This window comes from Rousettus aegyptiacus, unplaced genomic scaffold, assembly GCF_014176215.1.
Source record: "Rousettus aegyptiacus isolate mRouAeg1 unplaced genomic scaffold, mRouAeg1.p scaffold_m13_p_4, whole genome shotgun sequence".
Classification (NCBI taxonomy): Eukaryota; Metazoa; Chordata; class Mammalia; order Chiroptera; family Pteropodidae; genus Rousettus; species Rousettus aegyptiacus.
Window position 1 is genome coordinate 29608142 of NW_023416307.1, and position 24014 is coordinate 29632155.

Sequence of the window (24014 nt, forward strand, 5' to 3'; positions counted from 1 at the left end):
TGGATGTTGTGGACATGGAGCGATATCAAGGCCATGTATGTTGCTCATGAGCACTGACTGTACCACATGGGGAAAGTTCAAAATGATGAGCAAGAGATACTGTAACTCCTTATGGACTAAGGGTTATCCCTATGTCAAATCAAAACAGTATAAACATACTCTACATTCCATGTATCTGTTTGGGCATCAAGGCCCCAGACTTCCTATCATTCAATCATTGGGTCCCATAGGGAAACTAAAATTACATGAGAAGGGAAAATACCACACAGTGGGAAAAAAATAACCATTTTTGTAAGTCTTTATTTTTTTAGTTGCTCCTCCCATAGTAATGCACTGAAAGGCATAACAGTTTATATTGTACAAAGCATTTGAAGAAAGTACCTCAACTTGCCGATTATTTCAAAATGAGATTACAAACAAAAAGAAAACAAATCTGGTTCCTCAATAAAGGGCAAAATAACTGAATACAGTCTGTTATTTACGTCTCTCTTTTAACATAAGGTCTGGAACACTTCATTTTACAAATAGGATTAACATGAACATAACATCGCACAAGCTTGCAGACATCCAGCATAAAATATGGGGTACAGCTTTTAATCAGAAGAATCATGCTTTCATGAAAGAAATTATAATCGTTTACACAATTGAATCGATTTCAGTATTACAAAAACTAAGTTGCATCTATTCGTATTTAGCTCATTAAGAAGGAAAACAAAACAACAACAACAACAAAAAAAGGAATGTTAAGAAAAGCCAAACACCATTTGGCACCCCCATACACAGGTCAAGTCACCTTGGTCCTTTGAAATTCAGAAAGGGGTGTGCCTCGGACGTCAGAAAGTAGTGGCTGAGTGGAACAGTGCTATTTTAATCAACAAACAATAGTTTGCCAACAAATAAATACATGATACACGCAACACACAAAAAAATTAAACATTAAAAAATAGTGACATGATTGTCTAAAATTAAGATGTTATTACAGGATTTGGCAAACATTTATTAGTGTAGTGGTACAGCGGTACTGGTGATGAACAGGTTACTTCACTGACTTAACCTCTTTGAGCATTGAACATCCATAGTTTACAATATACACATACCCTTTCTCCCTAATTTTAAACAAAGTACTTAAGAAGGCAAAAGTTAATGGGAAACAAGTACTCCCTGTTATCAGTTTCTATAATAATCGAGTGTGCATTTCATCCAACTACTTCCGTCTTCAAAGGGTTAAATTACATAAAACTTTAACAAAAAAAAAAAAAAAATTAAATCTGCAATTACAAGCAACTGTTCCCAATCATGTGTCAGGTGATCTTGTACAAAAAAAAAAAAAAATCAGTTTCTATGGAGTGTTCGTTTGTATCAATGCTGCCATCTCAATTGTCCCTCTCACCCACCCGCGCCCTAGGGCAGGGCAAACTGGAAGATGCCTTCTGCCCAGCAAGTTTTTCATTTTCATTGAATCACTTTAAGTCGCATTGATCCTCCAGAAGTCAGCAGCTGCCTTTGCTGTGCAAAACAAAATATCGAGAATAAATAGTTTCTTTTTCTTCCTTCCTTTATCTTTCTTTCTTCATTCCTTCCTTCTCTTCTTTCTTTCTTTCTTTCTTTTTTTAATCATTCAGTTTAAGGTCACCAGACTTTAAATGAGTGACCCGTTAGGTTTCTAAGGCATTCTGCTCAGCAGTCTTTTAAATAGTCCTATATGAAAGAGCCATGCTACTGTTGGACTTGGTCCCACTCCAGTCGACCTTAGTAATGTCATACGTGGCTTATGGACTGAATGGCACTGGATTCTGCTGCGGCCCTTGCCATACTGTGCCACACGGTGGAAGAACTGTGGGATGTAGAATGGAGGGACTCCTTCTCAGATAATGACAACATCATAGCATATGCCTGGGGTAAAAAAAAAGGAAAGACTCAATAAATGGCATTTGAAAAACCTCACTTTTAATTTGAAGGACACTATTGATAAATGTCAGAAAGAGAAGGGATCCTGAGTAAGGCGTCCCTCATGGGTCTGTTTGTAAAAGGGCGAATGTGTGCACGCGTGTATGCGTGTGTGTGTTATAATGACTTGGAGTTACTGCTGACCTTCAGTGTCTGGGGACCAAAACAGTGATATGATGATCTACAGAATAAAACACTAATTTGCCAACCCAAAATGTTAATTATGCCTCCATTAAGAAATGGGAGTCACCCTCCTCCCATAGTCATCCATCCACTGTTTACGCACATGTTCAGCTCACCAAAAACAGCATCGTGAGCTTATAATCGAAATTGCAAATATGAGTAAGATATAGACCTGCTATGAAGCACTGTGGTCTAGTGGAAGAAACAGTCCAAGTGACTCCTGTGCTTGATTGTACTTTATAATAGAGAGCACTGAAAGTGAAATGACTTGCCCAAAGTCACTAAACTAGATAGAGGGGGAGGCATAAATAAATCTTATTTCTGCCCCACTTTTAGTCCAATGTTCTTTTTCCGTTCCCCTCCATGCTTGAAGTTTCAATGCTGACACCCAAAAATATTGAAAGTTTAGGTAGATCAAGTCAGCTCTACCAAAAAAATGAAACAAAGTGCAAGACTCAACAACATTCTAACCCCCTTGTGCTCCGATGCCTGTTGAGCAGAAGGTGCAGGGAGGTACTCTGTGAGGAAGTGCTCTTTCTTCCCTATTATCATGTCAGATTCTAAGTAACTGTTCGGTGAATCCCCCATTTGCTGCCAAGGAAAATATTCAAATGAAAGGTTTGGTCTTGACTTGGGAGTGAACTTTTCACTGTTGATTTGCTATTGTTGGTCTCATCCATTGCTAAACTTGCTTGTCAAAATGCTGCTGAAGTGGAATCATTAAAGTCCTGCCAAAGACATTCCACTGTCTGTAAATAAAGACAAAATGCCTCTGTTGTTAAGTAGAATTTCATCTCTGGGAATCATGCTGAGACATGTGGCCGGTCTGTGGTTTCTTCCGTAATCATGGCATTCAGTTAGAAAATCTGCCCTTGCAGGCTGATTTTGATTTGCTGGGTGATTGCTCTAAATGTACACATTTGACTTTTATGTATGTAATTTGCCTTCTGGACCTCTACAAAAATCTCAGCAGACATACAACAAACATTTCTTAAGCATCTATTCTGTTCCAGGCACTGTGCTAAGTCCTAGAGATTCAACGATAAATAATAGAGTCCCCATCTTTTGTACTGTTTAAAATATGAAGTGAACATCGAACTTAAATCATCTATTCTAATTACATATCCACTTTTAGAGGGCGACATAAAGATTATTCTGAAATAGGTTTAACAAAACCCATTCCTATATTTGGAAAGATGAAAGGAAGTACAGAGAAAATTTTGGAATCCTGAGTTTTAATCCTGGCTTCAAACCTGCCTCTACTCAGCTAGCTGTGTGACCTGGGGCAAGTTGCTTAACCTTTCAAGGTCACTTCCCTCATTTAAAATAGGGATAATAACAAAAACTTATCTCAAAGAGGTAAGGAGGAAACACAAGCACTAACTTACATAAAGTGCTTAGATCATTGTATCTAACATAAATAGTATCTATAATCATGAAATTAATTTTTGTAGGATAAGGTTTTCCAGAGAAGATTCAGGTACAATGCAGCTACTGTTGTATTGGTCAACAATTTTGGAGTCAACCATTATAAAAATCACAGAGTGAATAAATATTTAATGTTTTTACTAAAACATCTGAATTTATTCAGATTCTAGAAAATGGCAAGTACAGAATACCTGCCTTTTAGTAATCAAAGGAAGTAAACATTTTCATGCACAAGGATCAATGCTCAGCACATAACTGACAGTTAATAACAACTGAATAAATGAATAAAAAGTCTCATAAAAGAAAGTTTGAAGAAAGTCTTTTTTCCAAACTGATATATGACTTTATCATGTAAAAATAAAAATAGGATTGAGCTGGAACTGCGTGTGAAATGCTAATATTTCTGTGATGCTAATTGTGAGCCCATCTGGGCAGGGACTTTATTTTAAAAGGCTGATACTGAAATATATCATCTCCATTACCTCTATGTTTTAAGGTCCTCTGCTTTCTATTCACATCTTAAAGTTTAAGGAATTTTGGGGTATTGTGTCTTATAATAAAAAGTATTTTGGAGGAATAATTTTTAAAAATTAAAAAAGAGAAAGAAAATCCTAGATTCCCCAATATCTTTGATTAACTAGGAAAGAAGAATGGGAAATCAAGGGTTTAAAAAAAATACTAGCTACCTCTTATGGTTGTTGCTAAGTGAAAATGAGATATTTACTCTGGGTAGTTAAATGTTAGAAAGTGGAAAATTCATTTGTATCCTAATTGAATCACAGAGCAGGAAAGAATCTTAGAATCTTCTCCACTCACCTCACTTTGTAATGAAGAAATGGCACCCATAGTCATGAAGTGATATGTTTCAGTTCATGGAGTTTGGCAACTCCAGTGTTGGGGCTCATTGCTTTTACTTCAATTCAGAAAGAACATTTATCCTGTCTATTATCATACATGACACCTTAGAGTTTTTACTGAATCGACTGATATTTAAAACCTTGTATTATCATATTGGCAAAATATTTTTTCCATCTTGAGATATGATTATATTTGCTGTTAATACCAGCCCAAGACATCTCAGCCAAATAAGAAGTCATTTCCAAATGCGCAAGTCAATGTGGCCACATGGTTTGATGTCAGGCCACCTCCAAAATGGACTAACAATTAAATCAAATGACCAACAAATATTGTAATAAAAGGAAGTTTCTTTTTCTTTTTTTAAAATTGACCTGAATGAATAATCTGGTTGAGTGTGGATACCAAGCAGAAAGTATTGACTTCCATTTTTTTTTTTTTTTGTGATAAAAGAACTGAGGCTCTTTTAATTGGTATTTATGGATCCTTAAATGGATTTACTTTAATTACTACGGTGCTGATAAAATGTGATAGAGCCCAATGAACTCAAGTACCATTCATTCATTCATTCAATAAAAATTGATAGGTTTGATTTCCAGATCTGCCTTTAAGTTGCTGTAGACTTTTGGCAACTCATTTCTTCTCATCCTCAGTTTGCTCCTAAGTTCTATAATTAGATCACTTGTTAATTAGCTACATATAGTAGGGACAAAACAACAGAGAATAGAATTCATTTTCCAAAAATCTTAAAATATAATCAGATTGACAAAAAATTATAGATGCAAAGCAATTAGAAAATAATTCTGAGGTAATATATATTTAGTTGCAAGAAAACATGGACTATATACAGAAATAAGGGAACTGCAAAGTAAAATAATGGCTTTGGTTTTTCAGAAGTTTCTGTGCAGAATGCAGCCATATTAATTGCTGTATTGGTTAACTATTTTGGATTTGGTCATAGAATAAAGATTTGAACATTCTGAGTAAAGCGTCTGAACCTGTTCAGATTCTAGACTACTGCAAACATAGAATATCTGCCTTTTGGCAAAAAAGGCACAATGTCATTATGATGCTATACTGCCAGAAAATATATACCTGTGATTTGGACTTTCTGTGTAACGGCTGTTTAAGTTCCTCTGGCACATGGGAAGTACTAAAAGAAGAGAGCTCAGCTTCAGTATATTGATTATCTTCCATTTTCCTCATTTTGAGGCTATCTGTGAAGTGCCTTATATGATCTAGAGCAGAAAGTCCAGTTTTGTATTCTTCCTCTTTATACCTAAAATGAACCAATAGGAAAGCACAGAGGATTTTTTTTTCTTTTTCAGTTTGTTATGCAACCAAATCACTTTTCATTTGAATCTACACAGTTGATGAATGTCATATATTTGCAGTATAAAGTAGCATGCATCAATTATTGGGTTCTTTAAAATGTTTACACATATTATTTTAAAAATATTTTTCTTTTAAGAGTTTTCATAACTAAAGCAAGCATATAGTTGAGATAAAGAGGTAAAGTCAATGACATGTGAAATAAGCAATGCAGTGGAGACAGAATTCATGTTTATAATTTCCGTTTAAAATAAGCCAGTTATGATAATATTTAATCAGCACTATCTATGTGAAAATATAATATTCCCATCAATTTAACTATTTGTTTTAAAATTTTTCCATCTGAAAACCTATCATAACAGATTACATACATACATACATATCAAATAAAGTGAAATTTATCACAATAATATTGGACTAATAACACATCAGATTATTGAATGAATTAGATAATATTGAAATCTATTTTTCTTTGAGTTTTTTAGGTAGAGTCTAAATAAATGATGGTACACTTGTGTAATTTTCATTTATCCTTCCTACCTCAGGTTAATCAGAGTTCCACGAACACTGATGTATTTATATGATTGCAGGTTATGTTGATGGCTACAATATTTTCATGTATTTAAAATCAATCCACTGTGTATGCTTTGCTAATTCAAATTCAACTTTTATAATTTATTATTCACAAATTGCTTATCACTTGAAATGTTGCTCTAATGGAAAAACAGAGCAGGAGGAGTTATGACCGTGTGTATTTGTTCTTGCTTATTTACTAATGTCACCCGAGGCACTTACCTCACTGGAGAAGTCTTGCAACTCATCTCCAGGGCATTGGTTTCTTCATAGTCATCCTCAGGGTTTCCTTCATGTAAATTATTTGTCACTGGTTCCTTTCCTGTTTTTACAGTAATATCATTGTCTTCATCTTCCTCATCTAACAACACCTCATCTTCTACTTCTTCATCATCCAGTAAATCTGAATTTTGACTCGTCACTAAAGCCTTTTCATCCTTAAAGTGACTGCCATTCATTCTTTCAAAAGCATAAAAAAAAGGGCCAGTTACTACTTTCATGTTTAAGCATGTCTTTAGCGTTTTTATCATGTCTTTCTAACAACAGGTTAGATTTTCAAACTTCTATAGCAAATTTTTAGAGTTTAGGCTTAATGGCAACCATGGGAAAATAATGTAACTTCACAAATAATAAAATGAAAAAAAATAATTGGGTGGTTATTCAGATTATAAATGGAGCCTCCGGCAGAACTAGAAAAACAATCTCAGTCTCCTATTTCTTATCAGGCTTTTCTCTGATAAATGATATTGTTATATATGCTATAAAAAGCACACAAATGGTTTCTCTACATAATTTTACCTAATTACCATGTAAGCACCCATCATTTAAAATAATGGATTTCTGGAAAACTTATATTCTTGAGCAACACTGACAAAAGTTTCAACACGCATGCCTAACATAAATCTAAGAGTTAAAAAAAGAGAGTTAAGGTAGCTGCCAAGGGCCAATCAGCATTTCACATATACCGTTGGTGGTGTATGCCACTTAGACATCTACTCAAACTTGGAAGTGATTGAGAGCTCATTTATTTGTACTATTTTCAAACTATCCTTGATGGTCGGAATGTAAAAAAGTTCCTTGTTCCTATAATAACATTGGGGTGGGAAATTAAGTAAATATGTAATTGTACAAAAATCTTTTGATGCTTACTTAGCAAGCATGTCTAATATAATGATAAAAATAAGATTATTATATTTAAAAAGCCATTCATAATATTTTATTTTGTGGTTTTAAGAATTGCAATGTGATTTAAAAGTTTAATTATAAAAACTAATTTAATTACATAGAAGTCCCAATTTAATAGATTTGAGATCATTGATGAAACTGGAATAAACTTTTCAGGTGTTAAACATTAAAATGTGTGTAAGTAGAAGTAAAATTTCAAGTTAAGAATTAAGTTATAAAAGAATTATAAATGTTTTAAAGCAGAAAATATATTCTCTTAATCTTCTCCTTATAAAGGTATATGATCAGGGAAGTTAAGGCGCTTGCCCAAGTTCAGAAAGCTTGTTAGAGATTAAACCATGATAGACATCCAGGTGTCCTGATTCCCAGGCCATTCATCATTTTTCCATTTGTCTTGTTACTTTACCTATTTACTAATTCGAAAACTTGCTGAGGCCGTTATTGTTATAGTCATGTAAAATTTTCACACTTAATGTAACTATTTTTCAGATTGTAGAAAATCAGCTATTAGTGATAGACCCCCATCACTTTCCCACATTTAAAAAAATGAGTGTAACTTAATATTTAGATTTTCCAGGGCTAAATAAATAAATAAATAAATAAATACAACAAACATGGGTGTGACAGATGCTCATAGTAAATATCCATTTGACCAGCAATAGTCACATCATTAAGTTTTTTATGCAACCATTCTCTTAAGCACTTTTATAAAAGAATGATGAAAACATGTTTTGCACAGACATAAATTATTTTCCAGTTACACTGCCAATTTGCTAGCATTTTTAAATGGATTAAAATTGTTATTTAAAAAAATGAAAGAAAAAGTAAAAGGACAAAAGAATGTGTGGATGAAAACCAAAAGTAACAAAGTCAACATGATTAAGCAAACCTATTTGTTAATTAGGCTTTCAAATATGGCAATTTATGGGGAATAAATTATTCATCAAAAGTAGCCTGATAGGAGATGGGGGGAGGGATGGGCAGGGAAAGTTAGATGACTCAGTCTTCTTACTTCTGTGCTGTTTAGACATGTTGGAGCCAGATGTTGCAGCTATATGGTTCACGAATCTCCAATTAAGGGCTAGAAAATCTGAATAGGCATCTCAGAGCCCAAATGATATTTTCTGTAATATTCTTATTTGAATCATGCAGCTATCATTATCAAAATGTAAGACTGTTATCTTTTTTACTTGTCCTTACTACTTTGTACTTTTGATTATCTGCCTCATCTCTCTCTCCCCTCTGTCTCCCCTCTGTCTCTCTCCCACACACATGCACACAAACACACACATACAAAACTGGGTAACAGAGCAAAGTATACTTCCAACTGTCCAAGTGCACAAGTTTTAATTCTTATAAGATTTCTTAGAGACTGGGAACATCATGCAATAGCAGATCTCTCTCTTTTTTCCTTTGATACACTTTATACAAGTTGAAGGTCAGGAGTAGTTATAATTTTTATGTTTTCTTGGAAAATAATGTTTATTTGAAGTTTGCCTTAATGGAAAAACTATTAAAAATAATTCACTTCGACTTTTAACATCACGGTAATACTTGTGTGATGAAAAGTAATGGTACTTTCATTAACTAGTTTCATATTACTTTAAAATGAACAGTGTAGCATCCTAATTTAACAGGCCATTGAATAGCTATGTTCAGAAAAACCTAGTTCTCAATATCAGATATTTAATTGTAACTTAAAGATAATTTATCAGGAATTTTGATAAATTATAATAATGTTTCATTAACATATTATAAAATGTAAAACATTAGATAAATGTTATCATTATCAGCAGCATTATAAGTTTTTCTTCATGAATTAAGCCGCATGTGTTTTATGTTGATGGTAAGAAGTAGCCAGGGCACCAGATCACTAAAAACAAGGATGATCACACAGTGAAACGTGCCAGAATTAAACAAGTCTCCACTTAACAGCATATAAGGTAATGATATAATCTTAAGATGTCTAAAATGGTTTCTAAAAAGATATTCAGATGACACTCAATTAGCATTTTATGTATAAATATGTACATATATAAATATATATACAGATACATATGGTCATATATAGTCAGATAATAGTCACATATTATCTGTACTGCATATAATATGTGATATATAATATTAACCATTATTGACCAGCGATGCAACTGAATCCCTGTTGTGACTTTCCCTTCTACTTGGCAAATTTTGATGAAACAGGCAGAACAGACTGGTGGTAAAAAATACACACACACACACACACACACACACACACACACACACGAACACACGGACTTTGGAATGAGACGGACCAGGTCAAATCTCACTTACTACTTATGTGATGTCTGGCAAGGTATTAATCTTCAATGTCTCCCTTTTTTCACTGATAAAATCACTTAATAATAGTCGGTATCTCATAGGATTATTATGATCATTAAATTAATTGATACATGTAAAATGCTTTAAAGAGCATTTGGTATTTAATCTGTTCTAAATAAATACCAGCCGTTGGTGGTAGGAGCAACAGCAGTGTCACAAAAGTAAGCATAGCAAATGTATTTGAAAACATGTTTATTTCAAAAATTATAGAGTTTAAAAAAGAAAAAAACTAGCTTTACCTCTCCTCTGTATTCCTGGGAGACTGGCTGCTGTGGTTGCTATTCCCAATGAAATTTCGAATTTCTGTGAAGTAAGCATCTTCTTTGTCATCGAGAATTGCACCTGTACTTTCTAGTTCAGAATGAGGCGACGATGTTGCTGTACCTGATGGAAGAGAAAGCCTTTTGTGAAAAAGACTATTATTTATACGGAAGTGTATTTTGAATCTTATTCCTTCTTCATTTGGTCAGTGTTTCCCTCCCCACCCCCACTCCCCCCCCCCAAAAAAAAACAGGTTCATTTGAATATTAATAATAGTAACTATAGGAGGTCAAAGTCTTCCTAATTTATCATATTACACATGCAAATAAAAGTCCCTTGGGGAATATTCTGAACCATTAAAATTATGAGGTACAGTCTCCCAAATATGTTATTTCCCCCACTAGCTTCCTCCTAGTAGTCCCATTGTGACACGGAAACATTTTTATTCATACAGCAAGGAGATGGGGGAGGCAAATTACAGAGAGGTCTTAAATGGATTCTGCCAGAAGAAACTGTACACACAGTCCCAGTTGCAGTCAGGATGTATTTATGGCTCCCATGCTAAAGTATGTTACCAAATAAAGACTGAAAACATGCTGAAAATTCTGCACTCTGACTTGGTGGACTAAGCTGTGGGTAGACTCAGGACACATAGTCATAAATTGCGTACAGTATTAAAAGGACAATATTAGATGTGCTGATTACAGGATGATCTTCAGCTTCCTTACCTCCAAATTAGAATCATAATGCCTAAATCATAAGATTGTTATAAAGTTTCCATACATTTGTACAATTATAAACACTTTGTATTATTTAAATGTTACATTAACATTTACTTCATACTGTTTATTTGCCCACAAAATATCTATAATTTAATGGTTCATCATAATAATCTAGAGGACAAAAACAAGAGGTTAAATGTTACATTAACATTTACTTCATACTGTTTATTTGCCCACAAAATATCTATAAGTTAATGATTCATCATAATAGTGTAGAGGACAAAAACAAGAGGTTAGAATATCCCTCATCTTAATAAAGTTATAGTATGGGTCAACAAATAAATATCCAACTTTGACACATCACATTTTTAACTTATTTTTTTTTCTGACATAGTTCTGACTAGAAAAATTACAATAGTATACTGTAAAGATGCACCTCATTAGAAAGTATTTTCTATTTTGTATTAGGCTCCTGTCTCTAAAATTGGATGTTTTTAAACCATGATCATTATATTTTTGGCTTTGAGGGAAATGAACAGTATCTCTCTCTAAGTTGTAGTCATCCATGATCATAAGAAATGTGCCTGTACAGTGGAGTAAGAATTCATAAAAAATAATTTGCTTAAGTAAAGATTTCTGCTTCACATAAATCCAACTTTTTTCTGTTCTTAAAATATTGTTTCCTGAACTCCATGCTCGCCCCCACCCCAACCCCAAGTCACTTGCTTACTTTCCTAGAAACAAATTGTGGCTACACAGGTTGGCTCCACAAACATACGCCAGCTGGTAAGCATTAATTAATGGTTTATTATCTAACAATTAGAAGCCAAAGAAAACCTACCATCTCTTCTATTAACTATGTGCTGGCAGACCTGGGTTAGGGAAAGTTTTTTTTTTGTCACTTTTTACTTAATTCACCATCAGTATTTGTGACCAAAACCACACACCACTAACACTTGTTATGGTTTACTCTGATCATGCCCACAATCTTCTATCGCTAATCTCTAAAAGATTACCCTGGAAAGGTTGTTGGAACTCCAGGCCTTCTGCAAAAGCAGCCATAGTTTCTTGGTTACTATTCAGAGCATGATACTTTGGTGCTCCATTCTGGAAATCCTGCCATTCCTGGGGGGACACGTTCTGTGCCAATAAGTGGAAAGGCTGTTCCTTGCAATTTAGGAAATCTTGATTTATAAGTCTCCTGTGAGTCTGGGTCATGATTCTCTTTGCTTCAGATTGCCCATTGAGATGAATCGAGGAGAATAAAAAATAATTCAAATAAGGCTCTGAGTTGTATATTATTCAATGACCACATCACTCTAAAATCTCAAGGAAAACATGCTGCAAATTTTCACAGCAAGATCTGAGCTTTGTGTCAGAGTGGAATGAGAGCATAAAAATTATCTTTTCAAATAAAGTAATAAGCCATCTTCTTCTCATAACACAACTGATTACCTACCAGACATGTTCCCATTCTCATGTTTCTTTAGGTGTCTGTCTAAGTTGGTCTGTTGACCGAAACACCTATCACATAAGTGACACTTAAAGGGCTTCTCCTTATTGTGGATGTTGCGAACATGCCGCTGCAAGTTAGAAGATATGCTAAATGATCTGTCACAGTATTTGCATCTGAAAAAGAAACAGAAAATTTGCAAGCAAATCAAAAGATATTTTTCAAGACTAGTAAACCTGATATCCAAAATTGTCACCCATAAGACAACATTTAGAAAAAAGGCACAGGCAATAACACTATTCATAGTCGATATTTCAATTCAAATTGACTTTGATCGCCTTAAATATGTTCATGACTTTATAAAATACAATTAATAAAATGTTAGTGATTTGATTGCTCCTAAATTTATTAATCAGTTCTAATATTTTAAATAAACCTCTAAAATTAAAGACACTAAGAAAGAGTAGTAGTATATCTTTTCTTAGGATTATGCAGTTAAATTCTTTATAAACTAATCTGAAACAAATTCACATATTCTTCAAATAAAGTAAAAAATCATTTTTAATTCAAAATTTCAAAGTCTGATTAAATAATTTCTTAGTATATTCACTTTCTCTATTGCTAATCCTAAAAGAAATTCCTTTATTTTCTCCAAAATAGCAATAAACATACCAGAGGAAATGTGAATAGTTTAGTCTGATAACAAAGATGCTGATTTTCATAATCTGTAGTGATTAGGAGCACCCACCCCCCACCCGAAACCTTTACTCTATTAACCTAAACTGTTAGAAAAGACAATAAGACTGCCACTAAATTCTCCTTTTGGAATAAAAACAAAAGCCTTCATTAGCCTCCCTCTTCCTACTCCTCCAATTTACCATTCCTACTTTTCTTAAAGAGTTTGTGGTAGTTCTGAACCAGGTCAGTTTTCCAGAAAAACACATATTATTCGTTAGCTAATTGTTTCTGACTTCCATGAGATTAAAAAAAAAAAAAATCATGAATTATTTCGAAGTTCTCCTTGAGACATAAAATAAAAATGTAACTCTCTTCCACCTCCTGCTCTTAAAGGTGAGGAAGAAAAGTAGTAATTTGTCAGGTATTCTCTAGTATCTTAAAGTAAAGATTGCATTATATGTTTATGTGATTTTTTTTTCTATGTGTGTTGCTTGAAATAAAAAATCAACTTTCTCCAGATAACTTTTAAGTGAAAATTTCTAACTTAGCAGCCAGAAAATCCCCAACTCAATCTTTCATGTATAAAATGCCCTTCTCCTCCCACTTCTGAATGCAGACTCAGTGGCTCAAGTGCTCTATATCAAAAATCACCCCATTCCACTCCAAGTGTTTGGGCTTCTACAGCTGTCTCTACGTGATGCCAGAAGTCTAGTTAGTTCAACGGGGAAAATAAATCTGTTAAACTAGTTACTTTGGCATAGTATCAATAAACCGACTCAAGGACTGATTTAATTTTTCCCCCTTAAAAAACTGTTCTGGCATCATGTGGTTCCACAACTTTCCTCACTTACAATATTAATTTAAAAATGTGTAAAACCCCACATTGATAGTAGTCGTAATATTTTAGCTTCTGCTTTATATATGCATATATGTAGTCATGGTTTTTTGTGCAATAACCTTTTTGATTTCCAAGGCCCACTGCAATGAGAATCATGATACAATCAGCACAATCGTTTTGTATTAAGTAGAACAGCTTAAGAAATACCGATACAGAAAACTTATACTCCTGTAAAACACTTTAGAAAAATTTTCACTCAAAACATTTTCTACACAAACCATGAGGAAGAGAAATTTTGTTTTTGACATGCTTCCAACTTTCTGCCTGTATAAAAAGGGGCTTTTCCAAATTTAATAAACATCATCTACTCTAATATAAATAAAATTGGCCAATAAAGATGTTCTAATTAATAATGATCTGTTACTTTGTATCTTTCCTTTGCTAATGTCTGGGCCAAAAGGTTGAGTGCTCCTAAATAAAAAATCATTCCATTCTATCCCAATGAATTAATAAGAGCTTAACAGCCTAAGTTTCAGAGATACTTAAAATGAACACAACACAATCACAAGCAGTACACTATTAACAATTTGGATGTAAATGTAAGGGTCACAAGAGCCATTGGGATCATAGTATGATATAAAAACCCAGATGTGAGCTCCAAGCTTGGGTCTTAATTCTGGATCTATTAGTACCAGATTTTACAGAAGGCAATTAGTAACTGTGGATCTGATTTTTTTTTCACTTGTCAAAACAGAGGAGCTGGATAAATAAGATTTCCAGCGAGGGCAATATTTTTAAAAGTACACAGACAATAACAGCACTTTTTATGTGGTGGAATAAAACTACTGAAATGAAATATAAAGAAAGAGTAAAACGAGCATTGATAGATAGTATCATAGTCGCATACCAGACCCTTGGCCACAACAAAATATAAGTGTGGAAATCTTTTCTTTGACTTAAGCAGAATTACTGGGATTTGAAATTTTCTCAAAAAGGGAAATTGCTTAACACTTTCCATTTTTCTATATTTCTGAGACATATTATATCAAGTTCGTCCTATCACATACAGAGTAGAAATATTACTTATAATTAGTGATTTATAAAACATTTAGAAAAGCAGAGAATCTAAGATAGTATTTTATTATTTTCTAAGTTTAAGTACCCCTAATTTTCTTCTAAATTTTTCATTATTTTCAAATAAGCATTAGTCTGTCCATTTTCTTATTCTTGTATATAAAGTCTTTGAAATCTCATAAATTATTTATTTTAATAAAAAAGTGAGCACTCGGGACAAAAACAATTTTACACATATGCAATACCTAAGAATATCAAAACAGACTAAAATTACAATATTACATCGGATAAATAACATTCATCCTTCGAAGAACGAATGAGTACCTAATACTACATGAAGAGCACTGCACATTAAACAATGTAGATTACACACACACACACACACACGCACATATCTATTTAGGTGAGGCAACCTTTGGTTGACTTTACAGATAGCAAGGACCTTGTCAGCTTACAGTCTCTTATTTTTTCTTTTTTACACCTATAGCATGGGGTCTTCCCTAGTGGCCTCCCATCCAAGTACTAACCAGGCCCAACCCTGCTTAGCTTCTTAGATCAGACGAGATTGGGCTTATTCAGGATGGCATGGCCATAGACTGTAGATTATATTTTAAAACTGGAAGGGAGAATGTACTTTAGAAATTGTGGGTGGAATTGCCCCTTTTTATATAATATATTCTACTTTATGTGTCCTATCCCTAATTCCACATTTTTTTCCTCCTTACAAGTTTAAGGTTTATTCCTTAAATCTACTAACGGGACCTGTGGACACTGACTTAATTGTACCGGGAAAACAAAGTTATATGTCAGTTTTTAACTCCTAGCAGAGATTTAAGGCTTGGAAATAAGGCTGCAATGTCATGATTACTGTCAATTAAAATAGCATTGATTACTGAGGAAAGAAAACACTAAAATAACTTTTCAAATAATTAAAAATTACTAACATTTCTTAAAAATTTATTAGATGTTGTTAGAACTTTTAAACTGAGATGTAAGAACATTTGATCAAAGAAATCGGGATTCTCCTAATTTTTATCCTTGCCATTATTTAATTCTTCCCTGACTCAAAATTAAATAGACATACATTCAAGCATGCACAAAAGTAGCATCCTTTAAAATTGTAACTGAGTGCACTTTAATTAGTACATTATTGATCAAGATATTTTGTAAAAATCATTGTCAAACCTGTAAGGCTGCTCTCCTGTATGGGTTCTCAAGTGCCGTGTTAGGTTCGCAGACCTTGGAAAAATCTTGCCACAGTATCTGTTATGAAAAGATGTTTATAAGAGAAAGTCGACTTTATTTCATTCAAGCCACAGAGAAGCCAGATGCTTATTCCTGATTTAATTAATCTTACATGGAACTCACATGTCTTTGGTATTTAAAATTTGCAACGAAGCCATTCTATAGATATAAATAAGTCTACAAATAAAGGCTGTGTTATGAGGTCTGATTGAATTTGATTATGCATAAGCAAAGAGTGTACAAAAATAGACTTTAGTTTTGATAACCCTCATACGCCTCTTTTATTAACTTTGTATCTTTACATTCGCAAAACTGAACCAGACAAGGGGATAAAAAAATGACAAGAGTCTGTGATTCTGGGTTGATATAAACAGATTTCAAATGTTTCAACTCATTTTACATGTTAACCACAGTGACAACTCTCTGTACATCGAGTGGTATCAGATCAGACAAGATTCTAAGACCTCATCCATCAAGGTATGTTCCTATAAAATCTTTTCTGGAAACAGAATGACACATTTTCCAAAGAGCAGATAAATTGATATGCCTGACTCAGATGCCACAAATTTCTGAAGACAATTCCGATATTATAAGCACAATTTATTAAAAAAAGAAAAAGAAAACAGAAATAAAAATGAAGCTTTACTGTATTACTGATGAGTAACAAGAAACTTATTAACTAGCTTTCTTCACTTATTGACTTTATTCGTCCTTCATTAATGGCCTTATTCTTCAATGCCATGACAATTAATAAATCTTTGCTTGAGGACAGTAGTATTATACCTTTGGATGAAAATAATTAACTGTGAAAGAAAATTCATAAATATCAAAGTGAAACAAGTAGATAGTATTTGGACTGTTTCCAACCTCATTTATTACAACCAAATGGTTTGTGTTAAAATTCTCATGTAATAATAATTTTTTAAAACCACAATTTTTATATCTCACTAAATACAGACTACTTTGAAGTGCTTGAGATCTATCATGGTCGCTATTAATCATCCAATCAAGAATAATTTCCAAAACAAACAGCAGGGACTTTGAAATCAGAAGGGAGATTTTTGGAAAGCCAGCCATAATTAACTTTGCAGTTACCTGCAGGTATAGCGTTCTTTTCCTTTCCGCAGAAGGTTCTCTGGAAGGGCATTGGGAGGCGCTCTGAAGTTGAACATGGAGGGAACCGACTGCAGAAGTTCACTGGCATCAGGTTTCAGGGCACTGAAGCTCTCTAGCTTCTCCGCCATGTTTTCAATAGCTGACATCTGAAAGGTAAAAGCACAAGACCATGAAAGATCCATCTGACATCTTTTCTTCCATAGCAATTGCTAGCAAACCAAGAACATCATTAACAAAAAGGAAGCATTGAATCTACTGAATGCAATGGTCTGTCGAAAGAGGTTGCAGAGTCCCAATATTAAACAAACAACAAGAGAATTTATTGATTTTGGAAATAGCAGAGGTTATAGAGCTTATAAAATGCCGGGTGGACTTTTTCATAAGACCTTGGTTAGATCATTTTATAATAATCTGCTATACAACTGAGCAATGAAATACATGAGAGATAATAACGTTAAATTAGATTTTTATTAAGTTAAATGAGAGCATTCACATTATGTTATGGATACCAATAGTGAACTAGAAATCCTAGGGAAAGGACCTGTATGTCTGCCTAGTTAATAAAAACCATAGGAAGCATGGCGTTCCATGAAAAGAACTCTCAGCATGAAAAACGTCAAGTGTTCCAAAGTTACAGATTAAGCCAAATGTGTGTAATGCAAAAAGAAAAATTAAATGGTTAAGAGGTGTTTTGCCTAAGACTATGTTAAATTAATATCTGGATATACTGGATTTTAAATGGGATCATGTACAGAGGATTTTGATGAAATATTAATTTGTTCTGGACAAAGATGGAGTTGGAAGGAGAGTTCATAATATTCTAACTTCATATAACATAACTTGGCATGGGTGTTAAAAGATAAGGGGAGCAATTAGTGTAACCACACTCTTAGAGAAACGTTCTTGAAGAAAAACTACCCCACCTAATTCTTCCCCTTAAACAATCTAATTTACTTTGTTTATAACCTTCAAGCTTTTGTCCACCTATGCATGTTTTTGACAGAGTCACAATCAGAGAGTGCATTTAATTTTAAAGTTAGATTGATCTTCACCATCCAGTTACAAGGACTGTCTCCATTCCTCCAACACTCCCAAAATGTTAAGTTTCCTCAGTGCTTACATTTTATTTGGAAGCTGCTTACTGCTGAACTTTTTAAGTAGAAAAAGCAAACTCTCAGGACATCTTGTTAAATCAACTCTCCCATTATTTATTTGGTTCTCAGGGCACTATGCCACTGGAGAGCTCAGAGAGCTGTTAAAAAGGTGTTTGCACTTTATATGCACTCTGAATGTTTCCCAAAGAGCTGGGGTAGTAGACCAGAAGACTCCATGAAAGGATTAAAAATGGTTAACAACTGCACATGCAAGCAACCATTCCATCCAAGAGGATGATTTTTTTTTTAATTTAATTTTTATTTTTTTGCAGATGAGATGGCAGGACAGATTTTGAGAACTAATTTAGAAGCTAGGGTTAAAAATAAAAGGCAAAACTTCCTATTCAAAAGGAAAATTAACAAAATAATACATTTCATGGACACAAAGCTGGACAGAATACCATTTTGACTTCTTAGACCAGAGCAAATTCTTCACAGAATAGTCTAAACATGATTCTTTTCTTACAAAGGAAATATTTTAGGTTTGATTCTTTAAATGGCTATTCATGTTGTCGTTAGCTCTCTTTCTTTTCCCTTCATCCTGGAGCCTGCCCTCCCATTTCATGCCCAGACTCCTAATGCTAGCTACAAATTGCAACGTACAGGGTACCACTGCCAATTTGCCAAATGTCTTTCTTCAAACACGGTGCAAAAAAATCTCAGAGGAAAGTCAAGATACATTTACTTGTCAGACGACAAATGTGAAGGCATCGGGAGGCGGTAGGGGCTATAAGCTCAGGGGTTTGATTCATAATCACTCAGCTGCTAAAACATTCTCCACAGATGCAAGCGGACAGCACATTTGTCACTATGAAGGATTTTGACACATACTGATCACAGGGCAGAGATATGGAATGATGATGCTGCTCAGAGAGGTTGGCAGAAACTCTGTCCCTGCAGAATACGGTCATTATCCCCCCTCTAGCCAGAGCATTAGCATTTTCATATTACTTGGAATTTTATTTATTAAAAATCAATCCAGAAATATTTTATGATACTATTTTATTTGCATTTATTTCTTCTAATTGTTCCTTGCAGAAAATCATTCTGATATTCTACCCTCCGTGGAATAAATTGTCTGAATGAAAAATGACCTCTGGCCTTCAAGCTGATTAGCAGTAACAAGGCAGGGTAAGGGTCATGATCGCATATATTTATTGGACAGAATAGTAAGTGCATGGGTGATGATTATAAATGTTTTATTTATGTACATTTAATATTTGAGTAAAGTTTCATTATCTAGTGGTTTTAAATCATTTGAGTGTCCGCCCTGCTGACACACTCAGATTCCTGTGGCGATATATCTTATAGAAACCCTTTTCCTTTTATATGGAAAAAAGCTTACTCATGACTATTATTATTCTCAACTTTCTTCTCTAGCCCATATAAACTACAAGTCCTTCAAGTTATTTAAGAGCAATTGGCTGTTGAGAAACATGTCTTGATTTAGCAGCTGCTAATAGCTCCTTTTGAAGAAAGATCACTGTGATTACCTCAAATTGTTTCGATTTGGGAAAACCATCAAGAAACAAGAAAATATATTGTGAGTTTGATGACTCAATAACATTTTTAAAGATAATAGGAAAAAGAAAAGGGGATACCCAAGTGCCTCTCCTATAAGTCACCCCCATCTTGGGCTTCTGGTGTCAAACGAAAAGAGGATTAAATTGGAATGGGGGAAAGGGAGAGAAGGAAGATGGGAAGTGAGTCGAGGGGAGCTCTATACACACACCTCCCCCCACACATGCATACCATACACAGAGACAGACAGACACACACACACACACACACACACACACACACGCACGCACACACACACCCCTTCTGTCTAGCTAGCAACCACTGAAGCAACATAAAATCTATCACTGAATCCTTCCTTTCATCTTCATAATATTTTCTCTCATAGCTCTTGACTTCAGCTAGAGAGTAAGTTTTCCCATTAAGACAGATAGAAGTGACTTACACATCTGCCATTTGGGGTAATTTGGCAATGCTGTGACTATTAGCCCTAATCAATATCTTACATTAAGGTGTTGGATTAAAATGTACTTTATCTACCATATGGGTCAAAACTCTACCTTTTCCTGACGATCTGGGCTGACTCATATGAAGTTCCTCCTCAAATAACATTCGTTTTACAGAAGTAGTAAGCTTTGACAGTCAATTTAAAGTCTGCTGTGGTATTTTAAAAATCAAGATGAATTGGAATAAATGAAACAGAATCTAGCTATATATTTTTTCAATTAGGAAAAATCCAATGAAGAAGGCAATGTACACCGCTATGAATAAGAAATTTGTTGAGAACGGGGAAAATAAAGGAGGAAAAAAGTTAGATGGTGTATTTTAAAATGTATTGCTTTGTGTCCTATTAATGTCATACCCTAATCTCTAATCAGTAAATGAGTTTTTTTTTCTATGGAACAGTAATCTGTATTTACATATATAATAGCTGTTGATGGTATCTGCAGCCAAATGTCGGGAAGAGGAAGTCATTTCACCCCCTTCCAGTTCCCAAGAGGCTATTAACTTTATACTGACGCAAACTAATATTTAGACACGACTCCCTAGCTCTTACCAAAAAAATGTAGCTATTATCTCTAGTCAAATAAAGTTAGTATTTTTAAAAACATGTCAGCAGGCAAGATATCATCAACTGGGTCCCAAGCGCTTAGCTTAACATTTATTATCTGGCAACCAATAACTGATGATATAAAGAAGTTTCTCATTAAGGCTCTTAGAGTGACAATCTGATTATATGAAATGATATATCTAATGGCACCATGCATTATGTGACCTAATGTTTTACAAATTAGATTGCACATGCCTTTATCATAAAATAACTTTTCATAAATAACTTATGGTGGGAAAGTTTGTAGATTTGGTAATTTTCTATATTTATCCACTTGATAATCGAGAAATCTCAAAATCATGGCCATTTGGGGGGAAGTAAATATTCATATTTTATGTTTATCTCACTCCATGTATCACATTCTGCAATCATAATTATGAAATCACTTAAAATTTTTTACCATTAAAAAGTAAAAACATATTTAATATTTCCCACTAATATTTATGTTTTACAAAATAAATGTAAACCATAGCTCTGAAAAACCTATGGATCAATGGTATGGAGTGTTTCCAAAACATTCTGATGGCAGTTGCTATACCATTGCCTTATCAGGAAATGGAGTCTAATTTAACATCTGAAGTTGACTTCATACGTTGATGGAACCATTGGCTGTTTTTGTAGGGCACAGTACCTTATGCCTGAAGCAGCTAACAAAATAGCTAATGGCAAGTAATAATCTACCTGGAAAAAGATGAGGGCCATGAGGCACGACACTCAGGATGTACCTCTGCCAGAAAGGCATATGAGGAACACTGGAAATATAGGCCAAGATAAGAAAAAAAAAACCCCATCTACTATACAATTTTGCCTAAAGCAATGTCTGTCTGTCTGTCTATCTGTCTGTCTTAAAATGAATGAACTTAATCCTTAAAAGTCTATCCGAATGAGAAGAATCACAATTCATCACTTAGTCCCAGACAAAATAAAATGGAGAAATTTCTACTAAAGGAAAAACCAACATCAGATAGAGGAAACAGGTAAAGGCTAAAGTGCTCCAACTTAAAAAAAATTTATATACAATTAGATGGTGATTAAAAGGAAGTTGAACTATATCCCAAGATTTTACCCAGAAGATACCTCAGAATCAATATATTTTGAGTGGAGAAGAGAATGAAGAAGTAAAAGCACATACACTTTTGTAAGATATGTTATTTGTATATATTTCTATTAACCCAGTGTTTATCTGGGAGTGAAAACTAAATAAGGGCTATTTTTTCTTGAATAAAAAATAAATCTGTTCTCCAATATCATTAACTGATAACTGACTGTATCTGTAAATAGAACTGAAAGCTGAGGAAGTGAGAACCAATGCTAAAAGATTTACTCACTAGTTAGATATGGACTTTTTAAAACATTTAGTCTTATTTCTCCATACTGCTAGAACCAAGTTCTGTTCTAGGATATAGTGATGTGAATTGCAATGTCACCTTGTGTTTACTCATAAATTCAGGTTTTATCTTTTTGAAAGCTTTATCAAAAGCATCTTTAATATGCTGATACAGGTTCCCCCAAATAATGGTTGTTTCCACTTAGTGATGCATCTCAAAGCCTCTTTTAACAACATGCTCCTAAGCACCCAGAAAGAGTTCTACTTCAAGGTATAATTATGTGTAACGGCTCAGATTTATAGAATAAACTTCTTTCTGTAAACAATTTATAGCACACTAAATGGCCAATTATAACAAAGAATTTTGCAGCTTGACAAGCTGAAAAAGTATTTTTTGAAGTCATATCATTTAACGGAAAGGGGCTCAGAATTCTTTATGTCTATAGAGCAATTTAGAATATAAGTTGTTTTCCTTTTAATGCTATATTACTTTAGTTAAAAATATAAGTAGGAAACTTACCCAAGTTCTCTGATCAGGCAGTTGGAACTGGGAGCAAAATTGAAACAAAAACAAAAATTACTCCTGTATCGGTATCTTTACTGTAATCTATCCTTTGAGAAATTAACATTTAGACTAATTTAGTAATGTTTGCTTATCAGGTAACTATATCTTGAGTAAAACTTTGCAAATAAAAATGAAATATCTGTATAACACTGTTGAGTTTCCTCTATTTACCTAAATTAAATTTTAGGATCAAGGTTACAAACCAGAATATCCTTTTTCCCAGGAAAGCTAACCACTACCTACTACTAACTCTTGATTAGCAAAACAGACATTTCCTTTATTCTTGTTTTTACTCATTGCAAAACGATTCCTAACTTTTATTTTAATAACTAAAAATTAAGTAATTTCCTGAAAAGAATGTGGTCTCTTGTATTTTTATGTTGTTAATAATAAGAAAATAAGACATTTACCCAAATATAAATCACCGAGTAACAAAAGGTATTGTTTTTTGAAATGCATTGTTTGATTTTTATTAGTATAGTTCTTAGACCATCAGTAGTCAGAACACATAGGGATATTAATTTAAAGAATGACAAAAGTCTAGTTACGACAACTTATGACAAGAATCAGTGGACAAGCTGAAAAAGTATTTTTTGAAGTCATATCATTTAACGGAAAGGGGCTCAGAATTCTTTATGTCTATATAGCAATTTAGAATATAAGTTGTTTTCCTTTTAATGCTATATTACTTTAGTTAAAAATATAAGTAGGAAACTTACCCAAGTAGTGAAAAATTCTTTCATAAAAGATAGATGTCATACCTTTAAAAATGTCATTTTGCCAACACAGTTCCATAGTATAGTGCTTAGTACATCTGCTTTACACGCAGAAGGTCCTGGGTTCACAGCCCAGTGGAGCCATCATAGTTCATGGTCTATGGCCATGCCACCCTGAACAAGCCCAATGACTGATCTTGGAAGCTAAGCAGAGTCAGCCTTGGTTAGTAATTGGATGGGAGACCACCTAGGAAGTCCAGGTGCTGTAGTCATTAATAATAATAATAATAATAATAATAAAAATATATATGTCATTTTGCTTGGTTAAAGGGGATATATATTGCTATCATAAGTTTGGTATCTTTAATAAGG

The 24014-nt window shown here is 33.8% G+C and overlaps 1 protein-coding gene and 1 pseudogene across 12 annotated transcripts in view; both read right to left on the bottom strand.

The window, feature by feature from the left end:
- Positions 1–280: 280 nt before the first annotated feature.
- MECOM (MDS1 and EVI1 complex locus) overlaps positions 281–24014 on the bottom strand; it is a 523206-nt gene continuing 499472 nt past the window's right edge. For 8 of the 12 annotated variants that reach the window (XM_016148128.2, XM_016148126.2, XM_016148131.2 and 5 more), the window contains 8 exons: positions 22882–22908; positions 17231–17397; positions 16076–16153; positions 12307–12476; positions 10104–10248; positions 6541–6777; positions 5509–5692; positions 281–1893 (listed from right to left, as the gene is read on the bottom strand). In XM_016148128.2, the coding sequence (XP_016003614.2) occupies positions 1759–1893; positions 5509–5692; positions 6541–6777; positions 10104–10248; positions 12307–12476; positions 16076–16153; positions 17231–17397; positions 22882–22908 (1143 nt within the window). In that variant the 3' untranslated portion in view covers positions 281–1758. The remainder of the gene's footprint in view (positions 1894–5508; positions 5693–6540; positions 6778–10103; positions 10249–12306; positions 12477–16075; positions 16154–17230; positions 17398–22881; positions 22909–24014) is intronic. The other 4 variants (XM_016148130.2, XM_016148129.2, XM_036218999.1 and 1 more) reach the window with 2 other exon arrangements.
- On the bottom strand, positions 15369–15487 carry LOC118602174 (annotated as a pseudogene).